Source organism: Thamnophis elegans, chromosome 6 (genome assembly GCF_009769535.1).
Source record: "Thamnophis elegans isolate rThaEle1 chromosome 6, rThaEle1.pri, whole genome shotgun sequence".
Lineage (NCBI taxonomy): Eukaryota > Metazoa > Chordata > Lepidosauria > Squamata > Colubridae > Thamnophis > Thamnophis elegans.
This window is the reverse complement of record NC_045546.1, coordinates 50,804,173-50,817,329: the sequence shown is the minus strand read 5'-3', so window position 1 is coordinate 50,817,329 and position 13,157 is coordinate 50,804,173. Positions and strand designations below refer to the sequence as shown.

At 36.9% G+C, this 13,157-nt stretch overlaps 2 protein-coding genes across 5 annotated transcripts in view; one reads left to right on the top strand and one right to left on the bottom strand.

Moving 5' to 3' along the window:
- The window catches only part of SCAF4 (SR-related CTD associated factor 4), an 83,025-nt gene extending 79,181 nt beyond the window's left edge, over positions 1–3,844 (top strand). For all 4 annotated transcript variants that reach the window (XM_032220015.1, XM_032220014.1, XM_032220017.1 and 1 more), the window contains one exon: positions 759–3,844. In XM_032220015.1, coding sequence (XP_032075906.1) covers positions 759–1,570 — 812 coding nt within the window. In that variant the 3' untranslated portion in view covers positions 1,571–3,844. The remainder of the gene's footprint in view (positions 1–758) is intronic.
- On the bottom strand, positions 3,803–11,904 carry SOD1 (superoxide dismutase 1). Its single transcript, XM_032220018.1, has 5 exons — positions 11,734–11,904; positions 7,466–7,559; positions 7,023–7,092; positions 4,889–5,006; positions 3,803–4,051 (listed from the first exon to the last, which is right to left on the bottom strand). The coding sequence occupies exons 1-5, from the start codon at positions 11,830–11,832 to the stop codon at positions 3,941–3,943; spliced, it is 492 nt and encodes a 163-aa protein (XP_032075909.1). The 5' UTR covers positions 11,833–11,904; the 3' UTR covers positions 3,803–3,940.
- Between the last annotated feature and the right edge of the window lie 1,253 nt (positions 11,905–13,157).

Genomic DNA, 13,157 nt, shown 5'->3' with positions numbered 1-13,157 from the left:
ATGGCATAACATTTTACAGTTTTGTTAAACCTTTAAAGAAAGAAAATCAAAAATTATTCTGGGTATTATAAACCCAATTTTATCAGCAAAGCATTTAATGCAAAATCTTTAAACTCCCCCTTCTGTTAAATATATGTATTTTAAAATAATATATGTGTCTTAAAATGGATTCTATCACTTTAAATTTCTGGAATGGTTTTAGATTGGTACAGGGTAGTTCTTAACTGGAAGACAGAAAGCTTGTATCAATGCAAGTTTTTTGACGTAGTTTTGAGATGATCATATAATTGTAATTTGTTGTATATTAGATATTGAAGGTTAGATAGGCCTATTAAAATAAAAGGGATTTAAATTGGCCATGCTGATCCAGAGATAATTCATTTAATTTTCTGTCCATTAAAAAAACTGAAAGAATTCTATGTACAATCTTCTCCAGTATCATTTTGCATAATTGGTATTGAGCTGAACTTTCAGAAAAAGGTATACATGGGGTTTGAATAATGTACTCTTTCATAGTGTTTCATTTTTGGTAGACCATACTTTTTGAAAAGAAATGAAGACAGGTCTAAATTTTAAGTGTATTGATATTAGTAAACTATTAGTAAAAGCCTGTTTAAATGTTGCATGCTTCAATGTTTATAAACATTTAATGTTACAAAAATTGAAACCTAAAAAAGAGCACATCTTCTAATCTTTTGAGAGATTATATGTGAACAAGTAGTATCTTGTAATTAATTACATGTTTTTTGGTTTACTAGGTACTCAAGGAGTTACATCTAGTCCAGTGATTGGGCTTCAGGCACCTTCTACTGGCCTTTTAGGTGCCCGACCCGGTTTGATACCACTTCAGAGACCTCCAGGAATGCCACCACCTCATCTGCAACGGTTTCCAATGATGCCACCTCGGCATATGCCTCCTCATATGATGCACAGAGGTCCGCCTCCAGGGCCAGGTGGTTTTGGAATGCCTCCACCTCATGGGATGAAGGGCCCTTTCCCACCCCCAGGCCACTTTGCAAGGCCCAGTGGAATGCCTGGAGGTGGTCCAGGAGGATCTGAGGATAATAGAGATGGAAGGCAGTTCAGGAATGATAGGCCACCATTTACTCCGCATAGAGACCAGGAAAGGTTCGGAAGGAGGTCTTTTGGGAATCGGATAGAAAATGAACGTGAACGCTATGGCAACCGTAATGATGAAAGAGAGCATGAACGCCTTGGTAATCGAGAAAGGAGAGAATGGGGAAGAAGAAGCCCTGAACGTGATAGACACAGAGACTTGGAGGAAAGAAATCGGCGTTTCAGTGGACACAGAGAGAGAGATTCTAGAGATAGGGAACCCCATAGAGAAAAAGATGAAAATCGAGGAAAGGAGAAACCCGAGTTGACAGACAGAGTAGATGGGGTCAAAAACTATGAATCTCAGAGCAGTAAAGTAGAAAACACAGACTCTGTTTCAGAACTTAATAAAGAGTCTGAACCTATTGGTGTGAAGCCAACTGAAGAAGTAGCATCTGAGTCTACCTCATCTCTTGAAAAACCTACTGGCTCAGTTGCGGAGGCTCCTCGCTAGAGACTGGAATTTGTCAAAAAATACATCGGAGTGTAGAGCTTTAGAATTGTACAGTATGCTGTATATTTGCTTTTGCTATATCACAATTCTCCCCATAGTTTATGGGGACATGTAAGCAATTTGATTGCTTCCCTTCTATTTAAAATAGCCACACAATAACATGAAAACAAATAAACCATTACCCATTTTCTGCTGTAACTTTTTTAAAGTTTTCACTTTAAAAAGTTTACAAATCAGACTTAGAAGTGCTTTCTATTTTTTTTTAATTTAAGTGAAGGTAAAATGGTGAAAGCTCCTAAAAATAGGGATGTGTTTTTAATAAACTCTATTTTCATAACAATCCTTAACGTGTGCTATTCTTCCTATGCTGCACTGAAGTGGTAAAGAATTGTTCAACATCTTAAAAAGTTTGAACTAATGCTGTACTGGAGTCTAAATTAGACTGTTTAAATCTGTTAAAACTGTTTGTATAATAGTTCACAGAAGCTAAATATGTGAGTTACATTGATTTTAAATTTATGCATTTTAATTAACTACATTATTAGATACAAATTAATAGCTTTTAAATGTTTTAAGAAATCTGGTGTTTGCAGTGAAGTCACTTATTTTCCTGGCCATCCAATTAATGCGGTGGTAAATGTTGCCCTATAAATAAGTTCCTGGGCTTATGCCAGCTCCTGCGGAAAAACTTTTTGTGATTTAATCCATTAGTATGTTTGGGTTTGTTCTCCAAATTACCACTGTTACTTTAATATGTCTTGGAATAGAGTATATGAAAGCAAACTACTAAGGTTTTTAAAAGGACTTTTGCATACTTTCACCAAGTAACCAAGCTATGTAAGCTGGCTGTGTCATAACTTTATAGTAAGTGAAAGAAACAAGTATTAACTCCATTAGCAAATGCCAGCAAGCCTTAAGAGAAACATACATTTTATTCCTTGGTTTATTCTATACACAGTGATAACTCTTATCCAAAACTGCAGCAAACAGCAAATACTGATGCCATGAATTTTTTGTTTTGATTTGGTGTGTCTTTCAGATAGCTTGTTATGCGCACTTAAGTGGAAGTATAGATTCTTCCCCTCCCTCCACTTAACTTTTGGAAGATGAACTGAGGCAAAATTCTTCTTTGCAATAGAATAAAAAATAACTTTTTATATTCTTGTGAAATTAATTTGTAATTTGTGTTGAACTGTCTCCATACCATTTACAAGCATACCAAAATTGATTCTAAAATTCATTTAGTAAGCAATCCCTAATTCAGTGAAAATCATCATGTATGTATAAATAGAAATGATCAATACTAGCTTGAAAAAAAAGTTGTGTGTTAAATATAAATTTTTCATGTGGTGCACTCACAAAGCTCTCAACTTGTTGGCCTGCATTTTGTTCTAGATCTTAAAACTTTTAATGGGTTACAGTCATTGCTAGTTACCAGATGGTGAAACAGACTTGTGTGGACAAAACATATATATATATATATATATATATATAGCCAAGTACAGGGTAGACAGCTTTTAAGAAAAGGCCAACACAGGTAACCACTACTAATAATTCTGATTTCTCTGCCTTTTAACATTGAACCAGATTCACTAATCTGTTTTTATTTTCAGCATGGTCACCTTTAACAATGCTCTTTGAAATTCCATCTTTATATGATAGGATTAGTAGTATAAAACTATTACTAAATTTAGGGTTGATTTTTTTTTAAAATGCCATACAGGATTTTGCAGATTTGTTTACCAGAGTTTGTTATCAAACCCTTAAAGGTCTCACTATCCATAGTGAAGTGGCAGGACTTCTGTTCAGCAACTGCCTTTATAAAGGTAATGTAATATAGTTATGTAGACCTCATAGATTACTTAAATGAAAATATTTTGTTGGTTTCTTGTAAAATGTAACATTTTAAACCACATCCCATAGGAAGCAGCAACAGTTCCATATAGAAAGTTTGGATAAATATTTGGAGTATGTGATCTCCAGTGATCAGGCTGTCACTTAAGATTTAATTTGACCAGGCTTGATTTATTAAATAAATCCTAGAATGAGAATTTGCTAGATTTTTGAAGAATAGGATTATCAAACTAGCATTAGAGCGATTTCAGATGTCCAAAACATTTCCCTTAGAATGTTTTTTTAAAAAACTGTACACTCAACATCCACATAATACCAATACTCTGCATTTGTTTTACAGCACTTTAATAACAGATAAAAAAGTAAAGGAAACAAGACTTGCCATCTTAAATTCCATTTAATACAACCATAAGATTCTTTTTTAAACCATAACAAAACCCAGTAACGGGCAATTCTACAGACATTTATGTTCCACATACTATACTGCTGATTCTATTCATTTTCACTTATAGTACTTTATGCTTTAGCTAGACCAACTACCCCACAAGCCAGACGAGCACCAGCATTTCCAGTTTTCAAGCTCTCTTCATTTCCTCCTTTACCCAGGTCATCCTCTTTTTCATGAACCTAAAAGAGACGAATCAACACATTTAGGTCAAGGCTATTAGTTACTAAAAATTGGAATTTTATTCTCAATTTTCAGGGTTGTTTTTTTAAAAAAAAAACTGTAACCTCTGTTGAATTATAAATACCTGCAAGAAATTACATATTCTACCATATCTTAATATGAAGAAGGCATCTACTAGTTTAATAGTAAGTTAAAATTACTTAAGATATTGGCAAATCCTTTGCTGCAACAAGAACATAAAATGCTCACAAGATACTGAGCAATCTTGTTCCAGGGCAAGCAGGCTTCATGAGAAATATGAGCCATTATAGTATATTATCAAAATTTACACTTATGTTCTAGATAAATGCAATTAAGGAATCAAAAAAGGATTACTGCCTTCTGTGTTGTGTTGTTATTCCTATATGCTCATAATACAGCTACCAAATCTGGATAGTTTCCTCTTCTCCATGTGTGATGAATTACATCTCATAGCATTCTTTGTTACAGCCAGCCTGATTTGAGCCACTGGCAACTGTATGAATGTTCAATATTCCTAGTGTACAGGTACATCTTTCTATGATGATTAATCTGAAAATGTAAGCATATGCAGAACTATCTTATATTATGGACCTCTACTGGATATTTCTCCATCTATAATTTATACCAAGACATCAAGAAATCTGGTTTGGTCAATGGGTTCCATATCAACGGTTTTACACACGTCCCTGCTGATTACCACCTGAAAATTCTGGGTTTATAATTTTTTTTTTTTTTTTTAAATTGCTTACAAAGGTCACTCAACTTACAAAGGTTGATAGTGAAAGCCAGAATAAAAAATAAATTTCCATACTTACCACCATAGAACGTCCAATAATTGAATGTGAGCCTGAGAGAGAAATAATCTGGTCCTCCATTGACACCTCTGCAACACCCGACGCATTTGCAATAACATTTCCAAGATCACCAACATGCCTGGAATACAGTTATTTCACAGTTAACAATAAAACCTGACCAACAATGTCTCTCATACACATTTTCTACCGTATTGCTGCCATACAGCTGTTTTCAAGCATGAAAAGTCATGTTGATCAGTTTTGCAATCATTCAAATTGTAGTCAACCATTAGAAATACTATAGCCAGCTAATAATACTCTTAACAATATAAGTCAATATTTAGGTATTAAACATTTAAAATTTGCTGTAAACAGAAACTTTTACAAATGCAATATTCAGTTACACCTAAAAGCCCGTAACATTAGTCTTAAGGCTTCACTTGTAGAACACTTCAATGCCAAATACAATGCTAGTTATTTAAAGTTTTCCTATTGCAGCCATGGCCTTTTTTACACAGTTATCATGAACAAAATACTGGATCTCCTTTTGTGTAATTCTTAAAGCAGCAGCTGTTAATGACATAGGGAGAGGATTTATAACAAGTTGCCAGAATGTCCTGAAGAGTTCTGCTGGGGTCTATTTGTAATATAAAGCTACAAATACAAATTGATATTTTCATTATAATTCATGTGTATACAAGTACTGATGCCTTTAATTGTATGGCTGTATTTTGCTTGTTAAAGTAGTAACTGTATTTTTATTTTTGGCAATGCTGAATAAACTGTATGAAGCACAAATCTCTTGCTACGTCTTCAAACTAGTATATAGAAATACAGAAATATTCCCCTAAATATTATAGCATGGTGCCTCTGAACAAGATACTAAGGAAAGAACCCATTCATTTAATGCAATCTGATGAAAAATCAATTTATTCATTTAGTTATCAAAATTATACCTCATTCCCAAAATGACTACAGGTAGTCCTCAACTTAATTTGTTAAGTGATTGTTCAAAGTTACAGCAGCATTGAAAAAAGTGACCTATGGCTGTTTTTCCCACCACCATTGTAACATCCCCTTAGTCACATGATCAAAATGAAGATGCTTGGCAATTGTCTCATGATGCCTGCAATGTCCCCGAGCCATTGGGATCTTCTCACAAGTAAAGTTAACGGAAATGCTGAATGACCATGGCAAGAAAGGACATAAAATAGGGCAACAGTCTTGTTTGGCAACAAATTTTAGGCTCAATTATGATTATAAATTGAGTACTACCTGTATTTTTAATCTTTATAAACCTCTTAGTTAGACAGCACATCAGTTGCCATTTCTTAAGGACACAATATTTAGGGCTGAGATTTAAAACAAATGTTTTAAAACGGGGGTTCCCCACCCCTGGTGTGTAGACCACAATCGGTCCATAGCATGTCAAAAACTGGACTGCACAAACAAACGAAGCCCCATCCGCTCAGGCAGCACACAAAACCACGGCCCCTTTCATCGGTGGAAAAACCTCTCCCCATGGAACCAGTCCCTGCTGCCCAAAAGGTATGGGGCCACTTTTTTTGAGAGAGAGAAAGGTGGCCAAGTCAAAAGCTGGAGAACAAAATAATAAAAGGAAACCTAAATTACTGAAAGAAGCATGTGTCCCCATGAAGTACTAAAAGCAAGCAGCTAACAAAGGTGCTAAGAATAAATGAAATGAATAATGGAAGAGCTAATGAATAATTGAAGACAGACAAAATGACAAATTTGCAATAGGACTATTGCACAAAACTCTAGAGGTTCAGAGACTTACTTTTATCTTGCATGTGCAGACAGAGATAATTTCTGAGATTGTGAGCCAAGTCACTGGGCACATGCATGCCTGAAGCAACAGTTGAGCACATACACACCTGAGCAACAAGTTTATTGCCTCCAAGAAAGAAATGAGCTTTGCAAATTATGTATTTCAAATATTGTGAATAGGTATACTATTAAGTTAGTACCTGTGACTAATAACACACTGGGAATTTATTGGAAAACTTCAAACAGAACACATATACGGTATCTAACCTGAAGTTAAAGAATTAGATGGTCTTGGTTTGCAAAATTGAACCCCCTCCACTAGAAGTTACCTTTAAATCACACAGGGAGAGCAAAAAATTATACATACCTTATTTCATCCTCTGGCCCACCGTGAGTTTTCCCCTCAGGATTGAAGTGAGGACCTGCACTGGTACAACCTGTAATGTACACAATAACATGCAAGTCAACAAGGGTAGCTTTAAAAATAAAACTTCACAGAAAAACTCTATTATCTTACAGGTATTTAAGATGGTTCTATCTATATATTCTGTATAACATATACAAACTGCAAGCATTCTTATCTGTTAGGATATACAAGAAATCTATCATTTGAATTCTAAAATATTGTTTGTTTTTCCATCCATGATTTGAAAAGCATTCAACATTTATCAGTAGATGAATTTCATTTCTTTCATTTATAAGTTAAATGAAAAATAATCTTCTTAGGCATTTCTTTATCATTTATCCATAATTTTAGGATTACAATCTGTATTCGTAGTTATCAGAAAAATGTTAACACAAAAATGTTACCAGTTGTGTTATCTCCAAATTCATGGACGTGGAAACCATGTTTCCCTGGAGTCAATCCTTCAATTTTTCCATTAATAGTTACATTTCCATCGCCCTGAAATATTAAAAAATGCAATGTTCAAGCAGTAATTTCACAAGAGTTTTAAACATGCAGAACTGAAATAGTTCTTCCTATAGAAAGTAATTTAATAAGAATTTAGAAAAAAATGGCCCTATAGAATTGGAATCCAAATTAAGAAACAGACCAAATCAAAGAATACATTGAGAATTGCATGATGAATGCACGCATATCTGTAACCCCAAACTGAATGTTGCTATGCCATATAGCAGGATTATCTATTTCAATATGTGTACCATATATCTGATTTTAATGTGCACATTCTCAATGCCACAATATATATTAACAAGCATATGCATATATTTGTTAATAACTATAGTATGAAACACTTGTTTCATTTTTCCCCAATCTTGGCAAGCAACCTTTGTTGTAATTTTATTACAACATAAAAAAAAACTAATACGAAGTAAAAATAGAAAAGAAAAATATTATATTATATATATAATATTTCCTCTTCATTATAAACAATTTTGGTAACTTATCACCTTTTCTTAAAATATAAATGATCTCTTCTTGCCAAATCCTATCTCTTAATAAACAAATCCTTAAAGTCTCGTTCAGTTCTGATCAGCAAGAGTCTATTAAACAAACTTTATATGACTTTCTTTTATCAATCTTTATCTTTAGTCTCTTGAACTAGAGAGACAGTTTTACCCAATCATAAAATGGTGGGTTTGGATAGTCAGGCTAAACCACAGCCAACCATTTCTCTCTACTGTCCCAGTTTTTCTTGATTACTTTTTTTGGGGGGTGAGGAGAGTGTTTGGCATTTCCAAACAAAAAACACCAGGCGATAATTGTTTACTCTTTTTCAAGAGTAGCTTTTGAGGAATATCATATTCTTACACAAAGCTTTGTTATACTGCAGGCTACTACTCTGTAATTAATAACAGTATTTTAAAATATCCGATGGATGAGGAATTTGGCAAAAGCTTGAGTTCCTGAGGCATGTCAAAGTCTGAAGGCAAGAGATAATAACATATGCTAAAGAAGAGATTAACCCGATGAAAAGGCTTGAATCGTTGGCAGTTCTGAACCTTCTACAAACAGCTTTCAATTTTAACTACCCTATGGAGTTTATTAAAACTCCCACCTACCGGTAATTTGATGGCAACCAAGAATGTAAAGTTCTAAGAACTTCAGTAAGAAGAGCCCTGTTTTACCAATCTCTTCTTCTAGGATTTTTTAAAAACAGGTTGGACCATTAGATTTTAGACATTGGTCAAAGAGGGCAAGTATGTCATAGATCCATGATGGTGAACCTATGGCACGTGGAGCCATTTGTCAGGGCATGACGCCTGTCAGCTGGCCAGCACGCACATGCGCACTGGCCAGCTGAGTTCAGCATTTTTAAAAGCCATTTTCCCCCTCCCCAGGCTCCAGAGGCTTTATAGGAGCCTGGGGAGGGCAAAAAAGCCTCCCTGCCCCCCGGAGGCTTCAGGAGCTTCCCTGAAGCCTCGGGAGTGCAAAAAAAAAAAAAAAAGGCCTTATGGGCAAACTGGAAGTTTGGGAATGGACTCCTGAAGGTCCCTGAAGCCTCCAGAAGGCGGGGAGGCTGTTTTCGCCTTCCCCAGGCTCCTATAAAGCCTCTGGAGCCTGGGGAGGGGGAAAAAAGCATGCAAAAAAATGGGAGGAGCGCCTCTCATGCTCACTGGGGGGGGTCACATGTTGCATTATGGGTGTGGCACACCCCCACACGCCCCCCCGTGCTCCCCCTTAATGGTATGCGAGCCAAAAAAGGTTAGCCATCGCTGTCATAGACTATAAATGCCTTCATTTCCAAGGACTACACCTATGTAGGCCAGGGATGTCAAACTGACAGCCCGCTGGCCACACCCACCCCGCAAAGGGAAAATAATCATGAAACAAGTTTGACACCAGTGATGTAGTCCAACACTAATGTAGCCTGTTACACTATACCCCAAATCTAGGCCAAATTCCAAGAAAGGTACTTTAACTGTTTAATAAACGTGCAACATTCACCATCATGGGTAAGTTTATTTCACCGATTTTTTTAGAAATTACCTGAAAGTTTGTAACTGTTCTTTCATTATTTAAATAATCATTAATGCAAACATTTCATCAGTGGCAGCAGTAGTTACTTATTCAGAGATTTTTCTCCCAAGAATTAACATATTGCATTTTTAAAAACATGAGATGTTGACCTAATGCAAAATAAGTATAGCATCACTAACACCCAATTATTAGAAACTAATAATTATATAGAGAACCATTTTGATATGATTAAGCCATCAGGCTAGAAACCAGAAGATGGGAATTCTAGTCCAGCTTGGGTGCAGTGTCAGCTGGGTGACCTTGGGCCAGTCACTTTGCCAGCTCTAGGAAAGAGGCAATAACAAACCACTTTTGACAAACCTTGCTAAGATAACTGCAGGGACTTGTCCAGTCTGAGAATCAGGCCCAATTAAAGAAAAAAAAAGGTAACTGATATCAACCAGAAATCATATTTTCATACTTAATACATATGTGGCAAAATGATTTTCAAAACTGCTTATCATGAACAAGCTGGTGTGTTTTTTAAACTAAGGAGAGTATTTTAATGGGACAAAGCGTGGTTCTTTTCTAAAATAGCTTTAGTTTTCTATAAACAAATACTTTTCAATTTCAAAGGATTAAACATCAATATAAACAAATTAAAAAAATATTACTGGAAAAGAATAAATGTATATGAATGTCACAATGTTAAAAGTAAAGTTTCTATTGAGTGCTTACCTCCGAACAAATACATTTCTTAAAATCAAACAATGCATTGAAACTATTCTGCAAACAATAATTATATTCTATAGCTGATCAGAATTGATTCAAATATTTCAAAGCATCCCTTTTGTCACACTTTAAAAGAGCTGTTGTTAAAAATTATATCAGCAGTGTTACCACATACATAATTAGAGTACTTACAAAGTTGATGCAATCTATTAAATAAGTAAACAACCTATGTATGGTATTTATAATTAAAGATAAGTACTATATCAAGTATTTCCTAAATAGCATACAACAGTGTTTCCCAACCTTGGCCACTTGAAGATATCCGGACTTCAACTCCCAGAATTCCCCAGCCAGCATTCGCTGGCTGGGGAATTCTGGGAGTTGAAGTCCGGATATCTTCAAGTGGCCAAGGTTGGGAAACACTGGCATACAAATAAGATCATGTAGGTTAACTCTAATCCAAGACTTCATCTCCATTTCAGTTTCCCATGGCACATGTATACTGAGTACCCACATAATCTTTACATTGTGTTCAGTAAGATTTTATTTATGAATAGGCACAGAGGTTGCAAAACCTGTTTCTCCTGAAAACTGAAAACTCATACTCCATCTTTCCCAGCTTCAAAAGCAGGCATTAAAATTTCCCTCTAAAACCGTGACTCAGCAATTATTCTTTATGGAACAGATTAAATAAATCTGGACCATATGCATCTTTTATTACAGAATGGAGAAGAGAGATGTTCTCTGAAGATCCTGAAAAAGTTTTGGGGAAGTCACTGGAAACTAAAAGATAGAAAAATCATAACCTCAAACATGTTAGATTCATTGGTCCAGATGTAATTCTGAACAAAGGCAAACAAAAGGGAAATAAAAAATGCATGATAAAAATGAAAATCTGAGCAAGAATTAAAAACGATTTTATCTTCCCCAGCACTATTTTTTTTAAAAAAATCCTAAAGTCGAGTTTGTACAGTTTCTGACGCTGTTATCTGGTATTTCATAACTACTGCTACTCTACAACCTTAACAGAGCCAAAATCTAAACAGATCAAGGGCAAATCAGGATAAAGTAGCAATAGTAGAAGTTTAGCCTCCAACCACAGAGTTGTGCAATGAATCCAGATTATTTAGTTAACCTGATTCTGCAACCTTTCGCAATTATGGAAGAAATCCAATGGGCTTTTCCCAAAAGAACAGGACCCAGGTTGCACAAGCTCTCAACTTGCAATATTAACCCGGTTATCCGGGACATCCTCTTCGGGGTTCAGCATCTCAGCCCGGGAATAGCCTACAAAAAAAAGCCGATCAGGGATTTCCAAGCCGCAGCTTCCAACGTCGGTACTACGTAGTCTTCCAATTTACGCTCCTACAGCGAAAGGGGGAAAAGTCTCTTTCTTAAGAATAACCCGGGAGCCAAACCTTACTTTCTGCTCAAAGTAAATGACGCCGCTGACGTTGGCCTTGCAGGCGGGATCGCGAAGCAGAACGCAAACCGCTTTCCGAGACGCCATGTCCTTCGCCATATCTTCGACTGCAGCAGTAACAGCTTCGCTCGGACTGCAAACAACTCTCCCCCGAGCGCTTGCGCGACGCCCCCTTTCATCAGCATTTTATAGCCTCTGGGCTCTCTCTTCCTCCCAATCACGAAGCTTCGTTGCGCTTCTAAGACCCGCCTTCGAAGACGACGAGGCCAATCTGTGAACCGAAACGTGCGTGCTTTCCCCCCCCCTTACGCAACCAGCGTGAAAGATTAAAGGAACCGGAGCGCCTTTGCTGAGTTAGAAAGCGTGAGGTCACGTTGTGTTCCCAGGTTTCATCTACTGCAAGCGCAAACATAAATGTCCGATCTCTTAGAGCAGTGAAGAGGCGCGGACTTCAACTCCCAGAATTCCCCAGCCAGCTCTTGAGAGAATTCTGATATCAACCAGTTCTGCTGGCTGAGGAATTCTGGGAGTTGAAGTCCGTGCCTCTTCAAGCTGCCAACACTGCCTTAGAGAATGCATTTTATTACCATTTCAAATAGTTTAAGAGTAATGTAGAGAGTAAAAATAATACAGAGAGCAAGTTTTGTGTAGTGGTTAAGGCATCAGAGACCATGAGTTCTAGTCTGGCCTTAGGCACAAAACTGGCTGGATAACCTTGGGCCGGTCACTTTCTAGGAAAAGGTTAAGGTTCCCCTCACGCATATGTGCTAGTCATTCCCGACTCTACGGGGCTAGGCTAATTGCCGTTTCAAAGCTGAATAGCCAGTCCTGTCTGAAGACGTTTCTGTGGTCATGTGACTAGCATGACTAGATGGCGAAGGTGCATGGAACACTGTTGCCTTTTCCCCAAAGGTGGTTCCTATTTTTCTTCTTGCATTTTTACATGCTTTCGAACTGCTAGGTTGGCAGAAGCTGGGACAGGTAACGGGAGCTCACTCCGTTATGCGGCACTAGGGATTCAAACCACCAACCTTTTTGATTGACAAGCTCAGTGTCTTAGCCACTGAGCCACCACGTCACTTTAACCCTAGGAAAAAAGCAATGGCAAATCTGAAAATTTGTCCAGAAAACTGCAGGGACTTGTCCTGGCAGTCTCTAAGAATGTTGGACTCCATTGAAGGGAAGAAAATGAATTGTGAGGTTTCTCTCTGTTTTGTTGTCATTCATTCATTGTGCAGGTGATCTTAGTACAGGTAGTCTTACAACAGTTCATTTAGTGACTGTTTGATGTTACAATGGCACCAGTGGTGGGTTGCAGGCGGTACGCATACCGGAGCCTGCCCTGAGCACTGGGTACCATTCCAGTACAGCGCTCTAGATGGCCCACCCGCGCTCTTTACCATGTTTTAAAGCTGTTGGCGCTT